General features: G+C 40.2%; 1 protein-coding gene across 13 annotated transcripts in view; it reads left to right on the plus strand.

Annotated features, from left to right (window-relative positions):
• The window catches only part of cacna1g (calcium channel, voltage-dependent, T type, alpha 1G subunit), a 207,837-nt gene that overhangs the window by 96,381 nt on the left and 86,688 nt on the right, over positions 1-24,768 (plus strand). For 10 of the 13 annotated variants that reach the window (XM_042225737.1, XM_014337482.2, XM_005934426.3 and 7 more), the window contains exons 9-13: positions 2,220-2,371; positions 4,636-4,821; positions 7,059-7,173; positions 9,227-9,382; positions 14,989-15,054. In XM_042225737.1, the coding sequence (XP_042081671.1) occupies positions 2,220-2,371; positions 4,636-4,821; positions 7,059-7,173; positions 9,227-9,382; positions 14,989-15,054 (675 nt within the window). The remainder of the gene's footprint in view (positions 1-2,219; positions 2,372-4,635; positions 4,822-7,058; positions 7,174-9,226; positions 9,383-14,988; positions 15,055-24,768) is intronic. The other 3 variants (XM_042225739.1, XM_014337484.2, XM_042225740.1) reach the window with 1 other exon arrangement.

Here is a 24,768-nt window from a genome sequence, read left to right on the forward strand (position 1 = left end):
TTTTTAGCCATTCCTCTCTCAGCATGCTGCCACTGTGTACTTTTTGCACTTTTTTAGCAAATAAAATAGTGACTTAAGGGTAGGCTGAAAAAAGGCCTTTCTGGTCAAATTTTTTTAAACAGGCGCTCATAACTGTGATCTTTTGCACCCATGCACATGTCTGACAGTGTACTGAAAGTTGTTCTACTTGTGTGTGAAGGAAAGGTAATGAGCAGGAATTCAATTGGTTACAATCTCCAACCTTATCACAAAACAGCACTAAAATCTACGCTCTGTGCTCTGGGAAATATTCAGATTTGCTCCCTGCAGTCTCATATCAGGGCAAAATTTTTGTGACTTTCTGGCTTTTGCTCCTATTGTAGCAATCAGACTGAAGACTCGAGTGTACGATTGTGTTGGTTTTTACTGCCATTTTAATAATGCATCAGTACAGATGCTCAGAGATTCACAGATTATACCCAACCGGTTCTGTGGGAGGTTTCTGTCACCAGGTGCTTGCTCACATTGGCATCAACTGATTGTTGACGTTTTCACTCTCTTATTGTAGGTTCTTTAACTTACAATATAAACTGCTCTTAGCCTGACTGTTGTTGCATTTTGGCTACAATATAAAATGTAATCGAATTGAATTTTCTTCTGATTTTGACCAGAAGTTCTCCTCCTATAGTTCCACCTACATATAAGTGCTAAATATCACACTTTTCAACTGACCACTTTTGTTTTTTACATCTAAGGACTTTCTGCCTTATTAGGATTAACTAACACACACACACACACACACACACACACACACACACACACACACTGATGAACCAATCTGTGGTTCTCTATCTACTCTGGCATAAGATTGGAGGAGCCAGGGATTGAACCACCAAACTTCCAACTGGTATTTGACCTGGTCCATCTTCTAAGGCAAAACCGATCCCTACACATGCCCTCAGTACAGCATCTCCATACTAGTCTAAACAAGAAGCAAGTGTGGCCAAGGATCAAACCAGGTCATTATAGACTCCATTCAAAGTCTGCCAATAGATGTCTCCAAGTTCTGCACACTGGAGGAGGTGAATTCTTGTCTTTCCCATAGTTTGACATGAAAGCAGTGTAACAATACCAGCAGTGAGCATATTTCGAAGTAACCAATTGACTTTGCTGCTTAAGGGCTCTAGACAAACTGGTGCCACGATTCAGCACGTGGATCTGTTATTCAACTGGTGATGCTAATCTCTGTCTCCTTTTCTCTGCGTATCCTTGCTAGTGTTGTGTAATCGCTGCTTAAACAGTCATGGTGTGTAGTGATTAGTGACAGCCCACCAGGACGGGCCTTAATGACACACACTGTGTTTACATTACATTGCATTACCTCCTGGTTCAGCCGGGGGATTATGTTTCTGCTGGGACGATGACTCTATTTATACCCACACACACACACACACACACACACACACACACACACACACACACACACACACACACAGTGGGATATTGAGACACATACACTTATGATAGAGAACGTAAAAACCCATTTTGGGCCTTCAACACCTTCTATCCTGTATGTCATGTCCGTGCTACGGATTTGTGTGTGTGTGTGTGTGACACCACGTTTTGAGCTGTGTAAACTGTTTATTGCATGGAGATGAAAGGCCTCATGAACCCTGTCTGGGTTGCTGCACAGGCCACAGACACACAACATCGTTCTGCCTCTTTTCTTCCCACCAATAATTACTGATACCCGCTATAGAAGTCTGATTTACATAAAGCGTCACATTTGGATGTGCCGCGCCTTTTATCTTTGGCTCGGAAGCTCTTTCCCTTGTCTGTCTGCTTGTTCTCATTGCCTGTTTTCCCCTCTGCGCTCAGATGCTTACAGACACACACACACACACCATTTGATTGATCGAAATGTGAGCGGCAGTCCATTTCTCTGATGAGCTTTGAGCAGACGTTGCATGTCAGCACTCCAATCGGTGTGCTTGTCCCAGTGGAAGATAAGGACACTGTACATACATGCATTTATGATATATATGGTGTAATGCGCGTGTGAGAGACAGAAACTGTGACCAATTTGTCATATTTTAGTTGCATTTAGTCTTCAGCAATTGCCTTTTACTCATGTGATACAGCAGATGTTTATTCTGTAGTCATACAGTCAACTTATCCTGAGCTGCTTCCTCTGTAATAACACATTAATTACTCCCTTGTTTGTCTTTCTGTCTCTTCAGCCTGAGGAGCTGACCAACGCCTTGGAGATCAGCAACATCGTATTCACCAGCCTGTTTTCTTTGGAGATGCTGCTGAAGGTTTTGGTGTATGGGCCCTTTGGCTACATCAAAAACCCCTACAATATCTTTGACGGCATAATTGTGGTCATCAGGTGAGGACTCGCTCTCTGGCAACAGGAATGCCCTCAAATAAAACACGTATCCTTTTCTGCACTCGGCTTCTATATTTAAAAGGATGCCACTGGGAACACAAACCCTGCTCAGTGCAGTGAAAACGAATTCAACTCCCACATGAATTCTTCTATTTTTGTCCAGATCTCATACGATGTCAGATCTTCAAACAAAATGTAATAAAATACAAAACGCAACCTGACCGAATGAAATGCACAGCCTTCAAATAATGTTTGTTGAAGCAAAAAAAAAGAAAGGAAAAAGAGTCCCTGACATCATTGTGGTGGAATTTTGCAGCCATATCATATCCTGTTAGAGACCAGAGTTCATGTTTGTCTCTGTCAAAAGATCTCTGCCTAGATCAAGACCCAGTTGACCTTTGGGTCTATCTTTTTGTTTTCTTTACCTGTGTTTGGTAACTTTTGTCTACATTGTCCTAAAAGAGGGTTTCAAGGTCATCTGGGTGCATTGTGACAAAATTTAGATGAAAGGTAAAGTTCTTCTTCCTTTACCTGACCACTCCGCAACTGAGTGGGCACAAATGGCTGCCCTTCCCGCAGCCTGATATTTCCAGAGGTCTCTTCCTGTTAAAAGGGAGTTCTTCTTTCCCACTGGTGCCAACTGCTGTCCATAGGGTGGAGTGCGATAATGAGAATTAGAATTTTCTCTCAAATATTTTAAGGCACTTACCTGTCAATAAAAAAGCACCATTGTTGTGAATTGGTGCTACATGAATTGAATAGAAAAAAAGGTTGCTGTGGTGTGTGCGCCAGTGTAAGAACTAAACAGGAGGTTTCTTATTTCGTTTCGACATGTTGGAAAAGGGAACGTAATCAGCGATGTGATCCAGTTGCTAGTCCGGAGAGACGAGGTTGTGTTGGCTTTATTATTGTTTGCCAATCTCTCAATTTCAGCCCTGTCTTCATATCGAAACATTCATTCTGAATTCCTTTATCCCTGGGAGAAAGAAATCAGAAAGTTTATTTCAGAAAGGGTTTGTTTTCAGTCACGTAAAAGTGCATTTATTTTATTTTATTTTTTAAAAAAGCTGAAATGGAGAGAAAACACTTTTTTTTTAAAAAAAAAAGAGAAAAAGAGAATACTGTTGTGCTTGTTGTTCTGGCTATTTTGATGGTTCTGAAAAATGATTGAACGGGATTGGTTGTCATCAGGCCTCGGTGTGTCTAGTCCAGCTGCAGGTTATCAATGTAGAGTCGTAGTTCTTTGGATATATTAATCCAGATTTCTTTTTCTTTGCTTTTTTTGTTTTTTTTACACAAACCCACTTTGTATTGGGTAACCTTAGTCCTCCAGCACGCAATTATCACTTAATACTTGTATATATAAAACTGTGCATCACAGCATTAAATTAAATAAAATATAAAACAATTTCTTATGTATCAAAAACTAAAGACATTAGTAGAAAATTGAATACATTTTAAAGCACTGTCTGTGAAGATTTTTTATATTTATCAGTAATACCATATTTAGGACTTAGGAAAATATGGGAGTTCTTCCTTTCCACTGTCACCAACTGCTTGTTTATGCAGGTTTGTTTGATTGTTGGGGTTGTCTCTGTATTGTTGTAGGGTTTTTACCTTACAATATAAAGCACCTTGAGGTGACTGTTGTTGTGATATGGTGCTGCATAAATAAAATTAACTGAATTTAATTGAAATTAATTTTATGTACAACACTAAACTGGAGTTAGGCAAAGGTACAGAATAGTGTCTGGTAATCTCATAGTGGTGCATCAAATCTTTCCTTCACCTGGAGGTGGAGACCAAAACTGAGCTAAAAGGAGACGGAGCTTGTGTCTAAGTACATTTTCACACATAAATTTCAGATCAGTTCAGGAGGATAAAGCTAAGATATTTTCTACAGTTATGTTATGTTGTGTTATGTTATTTTATGTGTTTGTTTACAGGTTTCTCTGCTGATCCAAAGTGGCCAGAAGAATAAATACTTTCATTCACTGATTAAAACAAAAAATCATTTTTAAAGCATTAAAAAAGCAGCACATTTTCACCATTTCATAACTTACTAAAAATGTTATTCTTTGTAGAAAATGATTGTGCAGTGCTAGACCATAATTTGTGTCAGTGTGGTCAGGACCACATCTGGGAACCCGCAGTGTTTAGGGAAAGTGAAAAATTGGGTTTTTGCTCGCCTGACGTGAAGACAGTTCACTGGAATTTGGACCTTACGTGAATTATAAATGTGTTTTTGTCTTTTCTCCGGACAGCGTGTGGGAGATCGTGGGACAGCAGGGTGGGGGTTTGTCAGTGCTAAGGACTTTCCGGCTGATGCGCGTCCTCAAACTGGTCCGCTTCATGCCGGCCTTACAGAGACAGCTGGTGGTGCTCATGAAGACCATGGACAACGTGGCCACTTTCTGCATGCTCCTCATGCTCTTCATCTTCATCTTCAGGTATTCTTAGGGGGAGAGTGAGTGAGTCAGGCTGAAAAAATATTTATGTTTCAGTCTTCCACTTGTTTAAACAGTAGGGGAGGTAGGCACCACTCTATTTCTCAATTCTAATGGAAGAATAACATCAAAAGGGGAAAAAAGTGTTTCAATCACTGACCGTGGAACTGAAAAGAACAAAGGCGATGAATGAAGGTAAACTGGTAAATCAGTACACGATAACTTCTGTGTGAGAAGCAAGTAGTGTTGAGAGCGACAGGAACAGTGAGGTGATTTAATCGGGGGGAAAAGACTAAAGTGGTTCCCTCTTTCAATCAGCATTCCATCTTTCTGGCTGGGTAGACTTTGTGGCTGAGCCCAAAAAACCCACTCAATTGTTAAATAAGACAGTAAATGCTTCTCTGTGTATTTCAGACCCCCACCTTTATTTAAGAGGGAGTGTTACGACTAAAGGAGCATGTCTCTGTGTGTATCCGAAGAATTTGCTGCTTCATTTCAACAGCTTATTGAGATTTGTGCCCTCACATACACGCGTGCACACAGATGTTTCAGTACACAGGCGCGCACACACAAATACACAAAGTTCCAAGGGCCTTGTATATGCATAGATAAACAGCTCTTGATTTGAGTGAAGGCTTGCCAAGTTGACGCAGCGGAGGCCTGTTCATTGATCCCTCAGCTCCAGTTGAGCTTCAGTGTCTGTTCCTGAATAAAAGGCAGACTGCGGTGCCGACTCACTGCTGCTTCATAATAATAACACCCCCGCTTAGTTGTTACATGTAGCTTAGCTTTCTTTGTCTTTATCCCCTCTGCCTTTCATAGTGTTGCCTTTGCTTCGCTGCGCCAGTCTACCCATATTTAGCTGTGTCACTGTATATGCGCCACTATATACTATTTACTCTTTACTACAGTTCTTCGTGTGTCTGCAGATAGAGCTTTATATGGGTATATGTTTGGAGTTTCTCATTCCACATGTTGTCATGCTACAGCCTTTTTCCAAAATTGATTACATTTATTTTGTTCAACTTAAAATTCTACACACAATACCAGATAATCACAAAATAAAAAGAGATTGAAATTCTTGCGGATTTATTAAAAATAAAAACAAAAATATAACATGTGCATAAGCATTCACACCCCTTGCTACAGGGATGGTATTAAGCAGATCATGAGTGGTGCCTGGTTTCCTCCAAGCAGACATTTTTCACATTGCCATTATGGGGCATTGTGTGTAGAATTTTAAGGCGGAAAATGAATTTAATCCATTTGGAATATAACATGATAGCATATGGAAAAAGTGAAGTGCTGTGAATAGTTTCTGCTCTGTAGCAGAAACATGTATTCCTTTATTTTTTTTTCCCTTCAAACAGGGAGTTGACAAAAACTATGACTCCTTTTGCAAACGTTGCTTCCCCCATGTGTCACCATTAAATGAATTATTTACATTTTCTTAACATGAGAATAATCCAGGGAAAACTGATAATCCTAGATAATGGATATCCCAAATCTATTCTGTATGCCATGATTGGTAATCAAACGGTTAACGTAAAAAGTGGAGGCAGGAGCAACCAGCTAGCCTGGCTAAGAAAAGAAAATCATGAAAGGATTTTAACGGCTGTGCTGGAAAGCTGAAAGTGGAAGAGGAATAATAATCAGAGGTTCTGACTGAGGCAAAAAGTGTTAAGTGTTGTGGAGCACTGCTCTACTGTGAAGTGATGGGGTGCTGTGCAAAACTAAGCTAATCCTAGCTATCGTCTTATGCTTGTAAATGTCTCTTAAACTACTCCTTAAAGTTCCAAAGTAGAGGAAATCAGTCAGCATGTGAGTAATCTTCTGAAAAAATAAATAAATACATGAGGTGTCATTGTTGTGGGTTGTGTCACTCTCCATGGTGCTGAATCCAGTGAAAGCACTTCCATTAGCATTGTTGGTCAAGAGATAGGGTAATAAAGTGAATGCTACCCAATCAGGGGCAGGACTCAGTATGTAATATCACCTCTGCAACTGTCTCAGGTCAGTATATAGTTTTATTTAAGCTTTTGTATGACTGTAGCTCTGTTTATCCTCCGCTTTTTTCTTCTTTTTTTCACAGGCAGCAATAATAATGGGTAAACATGTCATTTCAACAAATAATTTCTGTTTATTTGTGTGGTATCTAAGGGTTTGCTGTGATGTAAACATTTATCCCTCCTTTTCCTGTTTGTTTTTTCCTGTCCCCTCCTCCCTCCCTCCTGGGTCAGTATCCTGGGGATGCATCTGTTTGGTTGTAGGTTTGGGTCAGAGAGAGACGGAGACACTCTACCAGACAGGAAGAACTTTGACTCTCTTCTCTGGGCCATAGTGACTGTCTTCCAGGTGAGCTTGTCTTCTCTTCCCCCTCTTCCCCAGTGCTGTTTAGTGGTGCTCCAGGCTTGTTTATTCCTCACTGCTTGTTTACAGTCACCGTCTTGAAACAATAAAAAATAAGCAGCATGAAGAAATTACAGTATGTATGTTCATCAGCTGCCTGTTTAATCTAACTGTACCTGTCAGAGTGGTCCCTCGAGCAACTAACCTCCAGTAAGATCTCCTTGAGTCTTGGTGATGACTGAACATGCTCCTGTTCAGAGCCTGAAAGACCTCTTCCTCCTCCTGAATAAATAAAATCTATCAACCTCTTCCCCTATGGCCCCGCTAGACCTTTTCTGTCTTCATCATTTTCTTCCAGTCATCTAATTTCCTATTTCTGCCTATCTTCTATAGGTTATGTAGGCTTGTGCTTTGCATTATGTCACCTTAGATTCATGAATTAACCGTAACTGTGGGGGTCCAGCATATATCACTCTCAATATAGTAACCATTTATTATTCACCTGACTGGCTGTAAGATGTATGCATGTTTCTCTGTACAGACCGTTGTACTGATGTGTCCGTTCCCATGGAGAGCTCAAGTGTATCTTCACTGCTTCAATTTGTTGAACAGAATGATGAAAGTTTACATTTTAATGTTGCGTTTTTCTGAAACATTATCCTTCAGCACACAACTTCGTAAATTCAGCAAGTTTTTGCCGTACTCCCGCACTTCACTGAATAAAGATGCAGAGATTTTGTTAAAACCACTTCTTCTATTGCAGCTAAAAGCTCTGCTGTTAGTAGGTGAGCCTTTGAGCTTTGATTAATGGCAAGAATGAGCATCTAATGCATTTCTTTAACTGATCTGTGTTACTAAGACCAGGAATTTAAAAAACATAGATAGGGGAGAGAGAAAAAAAATCACAGTTACTTAAAATCGGCATATTCTCATAATCAAATATTGCTGCTCTGTCAAGCTGTGAAATCTCACAAGGTGTTCTTTGGTGCTGGTACAGTGGCGCTGGTTAAGGACTCTATTTACACACATGAACCTGAGAAGGTACTAATAAAAAAGGGCTATTACTAGTCAAATAAACATATTCTTGGGTCCTAATCAGAGAAAGGCTGAATGCAGTCTAAAGCAGAATTGAGAAAATACTACTAGTATTTTCAAAATATGTTTTTTTCTGATTAACCAAAGATTTAAGTGTATTTAGACAAGGGTAGTCAGGAAGGAAGGTCAATGAGACACCAACGTCAATAACCAGACAGGGAGCGAACCTTCAAAATAAAACAGGAAGTATACTGAAAGAGAGAGTCACAGACAAAAAAACGCAATGAGACAGGGACAGAGAGAACAAGGAGGCAAAGATAAAGAAAAAAGATAAAACAATACAAAGAAAGAAGGAAACTAAGCATTTATGATGAAAAGCTTTTACAGCCTTACAAAGACTTTGAAAAAAGTCCAATATTTTTGCCAGCAGTACACAAACAATCCAGCTACAGCAAACAGGTTTCAACTTCTAATCTTTACTAGTTACCATTTACTGCACGTTACAGTCTACATGAGGCCCAATATGTTGTTTTAAAAAAGGCTTAAATAAGTATCTCATTAACCTTCCAGGGTCTAAATCATCATCAGCTGTAACTCCAACCCTGGGCAATCAGAATATACAACTTTTGTTTTATTAAATTGATCTCTCAAGTCTACACAATCAGGGAAGAAATAAAATAACCTTTCTGACTGATATGTGTTAACAAGTGTTCAATTTATTTTTCTCAGAAAAGCCATTTAGCCTCTCTGCTAAATATAGTTAGTGTTATCACCAATGACAGCTTATACCTTAGAGGATTAACAGGTAAGTTCTTGCAAAAATGCAGTAGAGGGGGGAAAAATGTTTGTTTGTCAGCAAAATTTGTCAAAAAATGCCGAGCTGAATTGCACTGATCTTGGTAGGGGTGTGAAGTATGAAACATTATCAGGACCGGTGAAGACTTAGACCTCACACGGGGAAATTTCTAGAAGAATTGCTCAACAATACTTTTACCTATAAGCGCCTCTCTTACTTTCTCTGCAGATCCTAACACAGGAGGACTGGAACAAGGTGTTATATAACGGCATGGCCTCCACTTCTCCCGTAGCTGCGCTCTACTTCATCGCGCTAATGACCTTTGGCAACTACGTCCTCTTCAACTTGCTTGTTGCCATCTTGGTTGAAGGGTTTCAGGCAGAGGTACAACTAAATTGAAGTTAAATTATTGGGCTGTATCTTGTCACATTGTTTCTCTTTTAAAGCTCTCGATGATTTGATGTACCTTGCTGTCAGATCTGTATTTGTTTATATCTTTATCTACATAGCACAAAAAAAATAAATAAAGGAACACTTTTTAGTCAGTTAAACGTCTGGGACATTGATCTGGTCAGTTAAGTAGCAGACGGGGTGCACTAGAGGGGCAACAATGAGACAACCCCCCCAAACAAGAATGGTTTTACAGATGAAGGCCACAGACATTTTTTTTTACTCCTCATATTTTCTGACTGTTTTTTCTTCATTAGTTTTGCATTTGGCCAGGGTCAGTGTGTGATACTGGACCCTATAGAGGTTGCACAGGTAGTCCAACTCCTCCGGGATGGCACATCAATACGTGCCTATACCAGGTTTTCTGTGTTTCCCAGCACAGTCTCAAGATAATGGAGGAGACTCCAGAAGATAGATAGTTACTCCAGGAGAGCTGGACAGGGCTGTAGAAGGTCCTTAACCCATTAGCAGGACTGGTATCTGCTCCTTTGTGCAAGGAGGAACAGGATGAGCACTGCCAGAGCTCCAGCAGGACACTGGGGTGAATGTCTTTGACCAAACAATCTGAAACAGACTCATGAAGATGGCCTGAGGACCTGCCATCCTCTAGTGGGCCATGTAATCACTGCCCAGGCACCATGGATCCTGATTGGCATTTGCCATAGAATACCAGGAGTGGCAGGTCCACCACTGGAGCCCTGTGCTTTTCACAGATGAGAGCAGTTCCCCTTAGAACACTGAATGATATAAAAGAGTCTGGAGAAAAAGTTTGAAGAACATTATGCTGACTGTAAAATCACTCAGCATGGCTGGCTTGGAGGTGGATGGCCAATCCATGGAGGGATGCACAGGCCTCTTTAGGTTTGGCAATGTCACCCTGACTACAATCAGCTATCAGGATGAAAACCTTGTATCCATTCTCAGACCCTGATGCAGTGGGTTCTGGGTTTCTCCTGGTGCACAACATAGCTCAGCCTCATGTGGTGAGAGTATGCAGGCAGTTCCTGGAGGATGAAGGAATTGATACCTTTGTCTGGCCTCCACGCTCACCTGAACTAAATCCACTAGAACACCTTCGGGATATTATATTTTGGCCCATGTGATACCACCAGGCTTCACCACAGACTGTCCAGGAACTCATTGATGCCCTGATCCAGATCTGGGAGGAGACCTCCAAGGACCTGGGAGGCCATAAAAACTACTGACTACCATTTTTGAGTTGCTGCATTGAAGCTTCAGCAGAATGGACTAGCCTGCTGCATTATTTTTTTTTTTCCATGTTGATTTTTAGGGGGTCTTTGAATTAAGCCCTCTGCAGAATGATAATTTTCATTGGCATCAAAAATTGTGGCATCCTTTCACTTGTAACACATTGCCCAGACCTTATCAGTACAGATATCCAGCATGATTTTGTTCCCCAATGAGATCTGATGTGTTTAACAAAGTGTTTTTTATGTAGTTATTTTGAAGTCTTTGCTTTCATGCTTCATATTTTTCAGTGCAGGACCACATACCTCAACAAAGAACTAATTGTATAAGCACTAACAAAACGTACCTTTTCTTGCACTCGTTGCAGCGGGTTATGTGAGGACACAGGGTTACGCATAGCAATGCAGTATTTCATTTTTCCTGTCTCCCCTTTGTATTCATCTCCGTTTCTTTCTTTTCTTTGCTGTCAGCCACTTCACCTCCTACGCTTTCCCACTATCTCAGCAGTCATCCTCATTATTGTTCTGCTTATTTGCCAGCGCCATAAAGTACATCATAAGAAAACTATGTCCGCTAGACCAGACTGTGCATCAGCCCACATCACCCAAATCCCCCTGTTTTAAGTTTCATGCTCAGATATGTTCTCGCCCCCCTTCTGAATCTTCCCCCTGCTTATTGCGAATTGTTTATTGTCATAAAACAAAGGTGATATGTTGTCTGCCACGGTGCTGTGTTTGTGAGCTCAGATAAGAGCAAGAGGCAGCTGGGGGGAACAGTCACAGGGCTGCAGGAAGAAAGCAGCTAAAACTCATTGAGAGACCACTCTTCAGGCTTCAGCCAATGTTTTATTTGAGACAGATCGAGTGAGTCAGAGAAAGAAATAGAGGGTGAGAGTAAATCGCACAAGTATCCAGTCTATCCCCACCTAGCTGCTTGTCTCCTCCTCTCTCTCTCTCTCTCTCTCTCTCTCTCTCTCTCTCTCTCTCTCAGCTTTTAAAAGGTGACAACACCTGTGCTTTGATCTCTGACACTCTTTAGCTCTCTGAGAGGACAGAGAATAGATGGTAGGTAGCAGCAAGAAAGGTTGACAGGCTCATACAATATGGATTAATTGGAATGGGCTGCTTTTTCTATTGCACTCACCTGCTATCAAAATATCAAACGCAGTATTATGGTGAATGGAATTCCACAGAGGTTTGGGTGCAAATCACCCAAACTGCTTTGGATGAAAGCTCCGGATGGAGGCCAAGCATAAAGTAAATTAATTTGCGTTGGCGTCTTGAAGTCAGATTGGGAATGATGCATTAATCCATCTATATTTTTGCACTTCCAAAGTTAGCGTTTTAACATCATATCAATAAACTATAGGAGATTTTCCCAAGTACAAGAGCCTTCTGAGGATTCTCAACCTGCTTTTCTAGTGGAACAATGGTCTAAATTAACTGACGTTCAGTTTGCCTGTAAGGCAAGGCAAGGCAAGGCAAGGCAAGGCAAGTTTATTTGTATAGCACAATTCAACAACAAGGTGATTCAAAGTGCTTTACAGAGACATTAGAAACAAGAACAAATAAAAAGCATGATTTAAAATTGATTAAAACAAGCAAACTAACTAACTAACTAATTAACAAACAAACAAACAAACAAACAAACAAACAACAGTATATAAAATCAAAACAGATAAAATCAGAACAGTAGATAAAATCAGTAGTTAAATGTAAGTTTTGAAATTTAAGCTTAAAAGTGTGGATTTGGTGCTTTATTCAAATGCAGCTGAGAACAGGTGAGTCTTCAACCTGGATTTAAATAAACTGAGTGTTTCAGCTGATCTGAGGCTTTCTGGGAGTTTGTTCCAGATATAAGGAGCATAAAAGCTGAATGCAGCTTCTCCGTGTCTGGTTCTGACTCTGGGAACTGATAAAAGACCGGATCCAGATGACCTGAGGGATCTGGAAGGTTCATACTGGGTCAGGAGGTCACTGATGTATTTTGATCCTAAACCATTCAGAGCTTTATAGGCCAGCATCAGAACTTTAAAGTCTATCCTCTGACGTACAGGCAGCCAGTGTAAAGACCTCAGAGCTGGACTGATGTGTTCTACTTTTTTGGTCTTAGTAGGATGTAGGATGTACTATCAGTACTAGTAAGGCTGGAGCAACTGATAGGACAGCACCAAAGTCAAGGTTTTTCTTGTGAATTTGATCTTGTCTGAACTTTAGTTGCCTACTGGAGTAGACAAAATATTTTCTGGGGCTTTCAGCTTTGTTGGAAATACAAACCACAATGTGCTAGTTAGCGAAGGTTCTTGGAGTGTTTTGTTGAAACGCTTACTGGCAGAATTGTTAGCCCTCAAGTTAAGTTTTGTGGCCAGAGTGCTGCTATTTTCTGTTAGATTAAGCATTATAGTTATTTCTTGTCACCACAGCTGTGGCCATGTAAAAAAGACACTAAAATGCAAGAAAAGCGCTAGTGCGAATTAGCATTACTTTTGCTAGCCGGGCTAGCTAGCCTTTGCTTTCCCAGCGGAATAAACGATTACATCTTCTGCACTGCTATCCAAAAGGTTTTTTTTTTTCAGAGTAATGGTTTTGTTTATCAATCCACTAACACTGACTTATGAGTAATCGGAGTATTAAAAGAAAGCAGCTAATTACAAACAACACACAATGTTAGCTTCTACCTGGTGAAGAGCAGGTAGAAGCTAGCATTGCTAAATATGCAGCTGTCTCTCTCAGTGAGTGATCGGGACAAAAACAGTTTTTAAAAAAAAATATATATACTCACATAAAAACAACATTTGATGACAAACTCTGTACCCTTACTGACGAGTTAAGAAACCTCTCCAGATAGACTGATTGATGAAAGGTAATTTAAAAGATCATACTACTTCAGGATTTGCATTTAAACATTTTTTTTAAATTTTCCCATAAACGGCTGCTATATCCATTTATGTTAGTAACTATAAGACTGCAGCATATGTTGAATGTTTTGGTCATTAACTAATGTCATGTCTTGTATCCTAATTTTTGCCTCATAACTTTTGCACTGTCCACTTCCTGCTATGACAAAACAAATTTCCCACGTGTGGGACTAATAAAGGTTATCTTATCTTATCTTATCTTATCTTAAGCCTGATACTGTAGATAAGTGCTTATATTTTCTAACACAAAGATAAAACTAATTTGTGCTAATGTCATTTTGGAAATGTGAATAAATGTTTACTTAAGTAGAAAAGAAACACAGATTAGAAAAACAACTGCAGGCTCACACAGTACAATGCACAGCCTACAGCTGTATGAGGAAACCTTTATGCTCTTGTATTCCCCCTCTGCCCTCCTGTATTACTGCAGAGCTGCCGGCGTAATTCTCCCTACCTTCTTTTTTTCAGCTTTACATCCTTTTCTGCAAACACTAAGTTTATTTTTAGTCAGCCAAACTTTCCCTGCGTCAGGGTTGCTAGGTAACGGGCACTTGAATGATGTGAGCAAAGCCAGGAGACATGTACGCCGTTGGTGCCAAGTCACACACACACATACAGCCTCATACAAAGAAGTGGAGTACTTCAAATGCCCATATTGCTTTGGAATTAAAGACAGAAGGGACATCTTATCATGCTTATCATTTTTTGTTATCTTAACTCCTTCCTTTACCCCTCACATCACCATACTCATAATCTTCCTGCTCTTTACCAGTGTCCGCCCTCACCATTGTGTCCTTTTGTCAGGTTTTGCCCATGTGTCTGTTTGACAGAATCCAACATCTGCTGCAGAGAATGCAACCAGACCACCTTAGAGAGAGCTTTTAACAGAAGAGAGGGAAAAGTGTTTCTTTCTTTTTATTGCACTTCTCACTGTGACAATAAACATGCATTTGACACCAAAGCACCAACATGCACTGTATGGGCCAGATGCAGAGGAATGTTTCCGTGCCGGTTTCTACTGCACAGTCACGAGTCTGGAGGATTCATGCTTATATGAGGATCATTTTCATATCTGCTTTGTGAGAAAATGATTTCATCACACGAAACATCAGTGGGCTGCCTGGTGGATAAAACACGGCTGTGCATCACCTCTGTCCTGCAGTCCTGACTCCCTGAGCTTTCAGACCGCTGAAATGCACATGTACGGCTCACGACTGCACACTGCGATCCAGGACAGTTGCTTTGACATGTTCTGTCGCATGGTAAACTGCAAATGTTCCAACATGCTGAATCTTCTCTAACCTTCTCCTTCTGCTCTCGTCTGCTGCTGTGATTCAACCTCTCACCTCCGTGCCTCTTTTCCTGTGTGTGCCTCCCTCTCCTGTCCGGCTGCACCGATCACTTCCGCTAATAGGAAGTGGCCAAGCGGGAGGACTTGCATGCCCAGCTGAGCCTCATTCAGCTGCCTGTTGTTTCAGGGGTATGTACAGCTCTGCAGCTCCACCTTCCCTTCTTCCATTTAGCTGACTGACCGCCCTCTCGCTCCCTTGCATCAGCTCTCCCTCTCCTCCCCTTCCCTCCCTCCCCCAGCCCATACAGAGACTTTACGGTGATGCCTCTGACCTCTCAACAGCTACACCTTGGAGTTCTGTTGCAGAAGCGCCATTAATGACTGATTGATGAATATCGCCATTCGCGCGCCCCTAACGTTTTGCCTACTAAATTAAAAATCCTAATATGTGTAAGTAATAAGAGATGGCTCTAAACACAGCTTGCTCCTAGTGTCTTAAAGGGACATTTTAACCAAATTAGGAAAAAGAATTTACTTTCAAACTTGCCCCCTGGTACCTCCTAGTCGTGCAGAGTAGTTTCAATTTTATTCACAGAAGTTTTGAGATCTTTGCTGCTGCCAATCCAATCCAAGAGAGTACTGAAGTGGGAGCTTTTCCAAGGTTAGAAAGGACATTAAACTCTCTTGGCTAAGTTATGAGTACATAAGATGAGCAACTGTGTTTCTCTGATTGGAAAGCAGCGAATAATTCCCAAGGAGAATGTTAGGAGGAAATCGTTTGTTCAAATGCTGCAAAAGTCTTTGTTCATAGGGCTGAAGTCTGGGCCAATCTAAGGTCAGGTTGAAAAACTACAATAGAGTTATACTTTTTTCAAAAAAATCAGTCTTTTTATATTTGACATCCTGGCTGTCCCGTGTCTCGGTCCCTCCACCGCCCCAGCCTCCATGTGTACGATTCGTTCAAGATGGTTTTTTACTCATCACTCCACAATGAACGTATTCCCAGGAAGTGATGAGCTCAGAAACAAAACAAAGAAAACATCTTGAGATTGAAAATTGTGCTGCCTGCAGCATGTATTCAAAGCCATTTCCATAAAAACAGATATAAATATATAAGATCGCCTGCAAGCACCAAGTAAATACAATGAAAACTCAACATCCCTTCTTTCCTTTGTCATTATCCATAAAAGTCCTGTAATAAATCGTCAGATAATTATAACTGACCATTTATATTTCACAGTAATTATAAAAACATCTGCAGACTCTCCTGTTGGCTGTATTTTACACTCAAGCTTAAAAGACCATGGAGCTAGTGGTAGATGGAAAAAAGATGTCTTTCAATAAAGACATTTCAAACGAGCAGTTCAGCATACGTAACAAGTCAGCTAATTCAGTGTCGATTCATCACAGCTACATAAGCTGTGTCTTCCTGAGTGAAGAGCACAGAAAGCCAGTTTTAAGTCATCCAAGTGGCCTTGCGGCAAAAGAGCTCCAATATGGCTGCCAGACGAGTTGTCACATCATCTAGAAGTTCTCTAACCCTGCATGGTGTCTTTTCTGTTGATACTAAGAGCAGCATCGAGGGGCTGCTGTGTGGAGTATCTGAAAGACAACATAGGCTTTGTTGTGTGTGTTTTCCTACTTTCTTGTCCTACCTTAAGAGCAGACTCCACATCAGAAAGCTCAACTCCCACCAGCCCTCCACCCGTTCTGTCTAGCCTCCAGATAAGAACAATCCACCAGCTCAGCCAAAAAATCCCCCCTCCTCTCTGTTCCTGTTTTATCTGGCTGGGCCATGTGGGAGAAACGGGGTGAGTGCTGGCTTTATGGTTGACCCCGGCACTGACAGAGAAATCCAGCCCGACTAAAGGATGAGAGGTAATAAATGGCTTGGGGGAAGAGGATCCAGGTTCTTACACTCAGTGAAATGAATCCTTTAAAAAAACAGATGAGTGTAAGTCTCGTCCTCACGTCCTCTAACTTTGCACACTTGAACACTATTCAAACTGATGCAGGACTTTTTATGTGGTAAGATTGTTCTGAGTCCAATATCATAGCTGGTAAAAATTCAACAGCTTACTAGGGGCAAGTCTGAGGCATGACATGGAGAATTTGGGTGGAGTCTGCTCTCTGGTGTAATGGTCAAATCGGTTATTAGTTTTATGTCCCTCTATTTCCCTCAAAGAGCTATTAGTACTCCATAGTTTGGTTACATTCTGCATGAGAGAACCCCTTAAACCCTGTAAGGTGATATTTTTTTAACTTAATTATTATTCTGTGAACACAACTTAACTGACATGTGTACCAGCATAACAAGTCCTTTCAGGACTTTAAAAACTCTGAAGAATATTCACTCTTTAATTTCAATTGATTTGAAAGGAAAAGTCAGTTTATCATTCAATTTGATTGGCTTTCTGGCAGTGATATTTTTTTCTTTAAAGTCTTTGCTGGCTTTTCACTGTCATTTTTCTTTCAGTGCCTTCCTGTGACTGGCTTGCTCCTTGGAGTTATCAGGCCAAGTTTTGGATGAATTTCCATGCTATAAATTTTTGGTACAGACATTAATAAACTGCACTAATTTGAATGAGTAAATCTTAAAAAAAAAAAAAAAAGGCAGGTTACATAATCAGAAAGAAGTCAAAGAACCCAAAACAGGAAGTATGACTGAGAAGGGAATGGGTGAAATTAGAAAGACAAAGAAGCACAGAAAAGAAAAGAAATAGAACTGAAACACTGCAAATACATAACAAAAACTACAAACCATGACAAAAATACCTTGTGCAAAAATCACATAAAAGTCTGCATTATGAAACAGGTGGGGTAGTCAGTTATACACAAGACTTCCATCCAGCAGAGGGAAGTTCAGTGAATCAGCTTTTAGTTCGTCCAGCTGACGGATCAGCGAGCTTGGTCCGTCCATTATCCATCCAACCCTCTGTTCACAAGAATCTCGGCTTCTCCTAGAGTTTTGGTCAAAACGTACACACAGTGATCAACTAATGGGTCTTCGCTCAAATTTTACTCAAGGCCTTGGTCATGTTTGCTATTTATGGGCACTTTAATATTTTCACAATACTCATAACACCTCGTTGAATATTGGTCTGATTTGAGTCAAGCAGCAATCACCTAACAGGTTTTCGCCATAGACAGTATAAAAGATGGAGGTAGCTACCGTTATGTCAGCCATTACCCGAGATGAGTGTTTCCAACTTCACTATCTGCACTACTGTGACAACAAGCAGTGGTTCTGGCTGCTCAACCACATGCTAATGACTGATGATTGACAGCACATTTGCCAATGAGTGTGCATGTTCATTTTGAGACATGGTGTGGCCAAGATTTACAAAAAAAGACTTGATTTTTTAATCAGTATGACCCAGAATAAGTGGCTGAGCAGTAAAGCAGAAAAGTGCTTACACAAGATCCATCATTTAGGACCAGAAGTCTTTTTGCAACCACAGTATTCAGCATTTGGTGACCTGAGATAGAATGCATGGTTGTTTCTCTGGTGGATCATGAACCTGATGAGCTATTATGTTTGTTTTTTCTTTTGACTTTATGTTGAGTCATTGTTTGGTCACCATGCTTTTTCACAAAGTAATGTTTACTTCTGCTTCCTGTCTAACTGGTGGACTGACCACTTAGAAAATATAAATTGGCTGAAAATATAAATACTGATTGCAAAAAAATATTTGAGGAGGAAATATCTCAATTAAAATTAATAATAGAAAAACAATTGACCTGAATTCTCAGCTAAATTTGTAGATGTTAGCATTTAGTTTAAGGATTTTAATTACAAACTTGCTAAAATAAATGTGGTTTTCAACAGGCTGCCAATAAAAAAACAGACTTTTAAAGTCATGCATAACATAAATATACTTTTTTAAATTACTTTTATTTCACTAGCTTATTCTTCCATAGATGTGAGTAGTGTTTTGGTGTTACAGGACAGTATACATAGGCAAAGGCAAATCTGATTCTGTGTGATGTACAGCTGTGGTAGGCTACAAATTTTGTGGACACGTGCACACACACAAACACACACATACGCGTAAACAATTACTCCACTTCCTCCTATCAACAGCCACCCTCCGTTTCCCATTTACACCCTTTTTGAAGCAACATAATTGAGATCCCCCGTGTGCTGCCGGTGTCTATTATTGTCCGGCTATCAGCAGCAGACCTGGTCTGGCCCATCTCCTGCTCCCACCACCGTGCCCAAATTGGGGTGGCAGAGTGTAAACAACCTATCCAAACAACCAATTTCAGGACCAGGGATTTCCCTCGAGTCCACCCCCCGCTTTGGTTTAAAGCTTTTATTCCCCTTTTCTTATCCCCAATGAAACCTTCATTGTGTAATTCTTGGTTAGAATACCAGATGCACAGACGGCACCAACATGCCAAAAGAGCACAGCCAGGAATTAAACCTGCAATCAGCCAGTTGCTAAGTAATAGCGTTAGCTATTTTAATGAAAATTTAAACATTTTCAAAATTTTCTATCTACAGGATCCAGATAGATGACAATCTGAAGATTAGCATTGTCCAGATCTTGCTCTTTTGACACGTGTAGGGAGGACTGCCCTTTTTAAGTTACTCTGTCTGTATTGACCTGCTAGTGCCACCTGTAGATAAATCAAAGGTCATGCTGCTGCAACACAGTGATTAGATCAGACTAATGTTGCTCTTCAAGTAATGTTTGCTGCTGTAAAAACAAGTAACATTTGGATGGCATTTTTAGGTTATTACATAACAAAACTATTGAAGTACCTGCCGTATAGGAATATGCTAGAAAGATGGCACATAACAGAAAATTAGTAAATGGAAGACAACATATTTCACTATAAAGCACCAGAATGATCTGTATGATATGTTCCAGGAGAAATCAAAGCAAATGTTCCATCAGAGCTCACCAAGATCTTTTAGAGTTATTTTTCTATAGTCTCACTCTTTCATCTCTGGAGGGTGATGAAATCATACAAGATTAAAGCCTGAGGATCAGTGCAAAACAAAACAGGAAAAACTTGCAAAGATGCATGTTGTTGACCTCACTCTGTTTTCTGCCAGTAACAAAATTTATGTCTATCCATGCCTTCTAGATATCTTCTATTTGATTTTATATGCAAACCTGGCCTCTAAATGAAATGGGAGGGTATTTAATCACACATACTTTGCACTGTTTGATTCAGTCCTTCGCATTGAGAAATGTTGCACCTGTGCAGTGTAGGAGTCGTGGATAATAATAATAATGGATTGGATTGATATAGCGCTTTTCAAGGCACCCAAAGCGCTTTACAATGCTACTATTCATTCACTCTCACATTCACACACTGGTGGAGGCAAGCTACGGTTGTAGCCACAGCTGCCCTGGGGCAGACTGACAGAAGCGAGGCTGCCATATCGCCCCAGAGGGGCCTACTGGTGTTGGCCCCTCTGGCCAGGGTAAAGTGTCTTGCCCAATGACACAACGACAAGGACAGAGAGCCCGGGGATCAAACCGGCAACCTTCCGGTTACAGATACGCTTCCCAACCCCCTGAGCCACGGTCGCCCCAAATGTTGATGTTTCTGTCAATGCGTAAACTGCTGAGCTTTTTTCTTTAAATGCTGCGGTCGATTCCTTTAGGTCATCCTTTCGTTTTTGTGCCTTGGAAAGCAGACATTTCTCTTTACCTGGACCTGCCAGGTCTGCTCATTTACTTCTACCTTAAAGCCAATACAACAAAACCCTTGGCTTCCCTTTTTCTGTGAGTAAACATCTAGACACTCTGCAATATTGACCTCTACACTGAACAGAGACTGCAGGTACAAGCTCCTAACTTAAAACTGCTCACCAAGAACAGAAGCCAAGACCAGTAGCACACATACTTCTTACCTGTGAGATACACAGAGAGAAGATAATACTGCACACTGCACACACACCATCTTTTAGTGCTGACGGTCCACTGGCTTTGTCCAATCACAGCTGTCCCTTCTGATTGATTGCATGTGGTTTGATGAGCCCTGTGGGAAACAAGCTCCTGCAGTGGTTAAAACAGATTTTTTTTTTCTTTTGTAAATTTATGTGTGGTGATAAATTGTTGTGGGTGTTGGCTCTGTGTTTGGTTTAGCGGTACGTCTGTGTGTTGGTGGATGTGTGACAATTTGTCCGCGGTTTAACGCTTCTGTTCAGACATTTTTCGAGAGCAGTGCTAAACAAATGTTAGCCTCGGTCTCTTTGCTCTAAAAAACAAAACTACTGGTTCATACAAGGCAAAATATTGATATTCAGACCAACTAATCAGAACAGTTTAGCATCAAACTCTGAACGAAAAGGCTTTAAGGCAGGACTTAGTAACCGACAGAAGTCACTTGTATCAAAATTACAAGATGTTATCTTTAGAAGGTCAGAAATGGCCAAAATGTAGGAAGATCCTTAAAACTAATTATTAAAAAACAAAAAATAACAAAAACAGTAGATGTGCTAGATTTCTGTTTCACTGGAATTAGGTTGGAGGGACTTTTTTATGAAGGAGTATTGGGCCACCTTAAAAAAAAAGGATTCTTTTCATTATTATTGTTCATTTAAGAATAAAGTGGAAATACTACGTTGAGAAATACTATTTTAAAGCCCATTTTTAATCTTTACATTTTGAAGTCAATACGTGGAAATTAAATTTGTGTCGTTTCAAGTCATGACCACTATACCCACTATAAAAGGTCTTCTGTAGATGAGTTACCCATATGGAAAAGATATATATAAATCTTATAAAGTTTTTATCTGTCTTGTGTAAAACAAGAGTGAAAACAGATATAAGATCCCTTTAAAAATTATATAAATGAAACTTGTATGTTTTGGATACTTACTAAAACAATATATGAAAGTAATGAGAAAGTGGCCACTTTCATGAGTAAATCATATAAGCCTTATATGATTTACTACATGAAGTAGGCCACATCTTATGCAAGTCTTTACTATTGCTTTTCCATATGGGTAAGTACAGTTAGGTATGAGGATGGTGAAAGCTGCATGTGGTCAGAAGGAAAAACTACACAAACCTGGAAGAGTTGGAAGAGCTAGCCGGATTGCGCAAAAAAAATAGCTGGCAATGGACAGATGCAAGGATATCAATGGTTACACTCTTGTGCAGTAAAGAGGGGTATGGTTTATTACAGCAATAACAGGCCAGCTGATCAAGTTGTTTTGTTAACTCATCTACACAAGTCATTTTGTAGAGCAGTGTTTCCCAACCACTGTCTATGTGCCGCGAAAAATGATCAGGTGTGCCGTGGAAGATTATCTGGTTCCACCTGATTAGTACTCGAAGCGCCAGCGTGAGTAACGGGCAGAACAATTACATTCTCTACCACTAGAGGGCAGTACAACTACCTGCTGTAATGAAATGGGTTGCCAACTGTGCAGTGTAGGAGTCGTGGATAATAGTAAAATATTATGTAATTTCTTCTTGGTAAAACACCAAGAAGAAATTACATAATAGTCATGCTGTGAGTGAGAAAACGCAGCGCGTAATAGCAATAGATAAATATTTGAAAAGAAAAAGTAAACAATCTGACCTGGGTCCTGGAGAAAATTCCAACCCAGATGAAGGCCGCAGTACGAGTAGTGGTCAGAAAAACAAAGGGACAAACTGAACCAATTCTGCTATACCTGGTGCGTGGGGAAAAATGATCAATATGCTGTTTGTGACATTTTTGTTTGATGGTGTGCCGTGTGATTTTTCTAATATGAAATATGTGCCGTGGCTCCAAAAGTTTGGGAAACACTGCTGCAGAGTATACCAGCTGAAGCACTTGTTAGTTGAAACAAAAAGTTTAATGTCAAAATTTTGACTTTATTCTCAAAATATTCAATAATATTGAAACCCCACCATTTTGTTCCCTACTACTCCGTTGTCCATAACAGTTAAAGAGAATGTAAAACAATAACGTAACAGTTTGCAAACTGGACCCTTGAAATTAAATACAGAAACATTACTTACTACTATTACTTTGTAACACCCTATAAACTACTGAAATGTAACTTTTAACATCTTGTTTTTTTGCTCTACTCAGTGCGAGGAAGCTAACTAAACTAAATGTAGACAGACATCCTGGGTCTACTTAAAAGGCTTGCAGCTGGGTTCTTTATAACTTGAAGGTGACTGAGGTGTTCACAATATCGCTTACCTTAAAACTAATTGCTACGATTTCTTGCAACTAGTCACCTTCTCTTTTGAAAAAAACTAGTAGACTGACTTGATCAGTTGATTGACTTGATCAGCCAGCACCCAATAACAAAAGCTTCTGTAAGGTTGAAGGAGCAATTCAGACATGAAAAAAAAATCATGTTTTGATCAAATCATTGTTTGACTTTGTGTCTAACAGGAAGGTACAAGTGGCAGATAACCCAAATCTATGAATAATCTGTTTTAGAGGAAGAATGGAAAACGATAATGTTCCAAACTGGACCCTTGAAATAAAATAAAGAAGGATTACTTACTATTCTGACTTTTACTACTACTACTTCTAACCTGTGATAGCTGTCTGGCGTTTAACACAGATATTAAAGTAAAAAGCTAATAAAACAACAGTTTTATCCTGTTTTTTGAAGTGGCTATTCACCTGGGTAAAGCCAAAGCCATTATCGGTTAATGCTAGTAGGACCACTGCAGAAGTTTCCATCCATCCATTCATTGTCATAACCACTTATTCAAAAATAGGGTTGCAGTGCAGCAGATGGCGACAGTTGGGGTAAACCCTGGAAAGGTTGTCAGTCCATCACTGGGTTAACGCGTAGATGGAGAACCATTCATCCCCACGCTGACACCTAGGGTTAATTTAGAATCATAAGTTAAACTGTTAGCAGTCGGACGTACCGCCCACGGGACATTGGATGGTTTAGGGGACTAATAGGACTGCTAAGGGGTTAAACTAAAATCCATGTGACTGGACTGTGAGAGGAAGTCACTGTACCCAGTAGGTGCATAAATTCTATCGTGATATGTTGATATCTGTTTTTAGAAATTACTGCTACTGTAACTACCACATATCTTCAGCTTCACGTTTCTTTCTGCGAGACAACAAATGAAGCACTCTAGATGCAGGAACGTGATGAGCAAGGTAACAACAGAAGACTGCAGTAGCCCTCGACTCTCTTTACATATTTTCCCCATCCTTTAGAGTTTAAGGGAGATCAGTCTGGGGTACAAAATAGTAGATTTAAGTGCAGAATTAAATGCAAATTGGTCTCTCAAAGATAGCATGCCCAACACTCCCGCAGTAAACAAATACGATGTGCAATATATCCATTCCTCCTTTGTTTCTCTCCAATACTCATGGGAAGTATCAGGAAAGTAATTTGTTAGTTCAAAAGGAGGTGCATGGTGATTAGGTCCTGAGGCTTTTCTGCACACAGTTTATTCACTTTGCTACCACAGAGGTCTGACTCACTGGGTCGGCATTCTATTAATCCAGCATCCACCTGGCACCCTCACACATATTAATGGAGTCTTTGGGATCTGGTGTAGCGCAACAAATACAAACAGGGACGCTGAGGTTCAACTGCAGCGGATTTGTAAATAGGAAGCAGCATGTGGCAGAGGCTAGAAGAGAGTAATTATAGGAGCTCGTGAAAAGTCGGTGAAAGACAAAGGACAACTTCAAAGACTGTAAATGAAGAATGATGGAGAACAAAAGAAGACCAAATCTCTTCAGCTGTTCTGATAAAAGTCAAACTGTTTTAGTGACTTATAGAGATGCTACAGTGGAGTATGTTTTATGGAATTTTGCATATTTGTATGTACTTGTGAAAACCGTAGAACCAGCAACCACACTGAAGCTCTTAGCTGTTAATGAGTCACAGCAACTCCAAAGTTTTGAACTCATATTCGGGCCAGGTTCTCCTAAAGACAAAAAAAGTTTCATGTT

This window comes from Haplochromis burtoni, unplaced genomic scaffold (assembly GCF_018398535.1).
Source record: "Haplochromis burtoni strain Fernald_Lab_line unplaced genomic scaffold, NCSU_Asbu1 Contig_180, whole genome shotgun sequence".
Lineage (NCBI taxonomy): Eukaryota > Metazoa > Chordata > Actinopteri > Cichliformes > Cichlidae > Haplochromis > Haplochromis burtoni.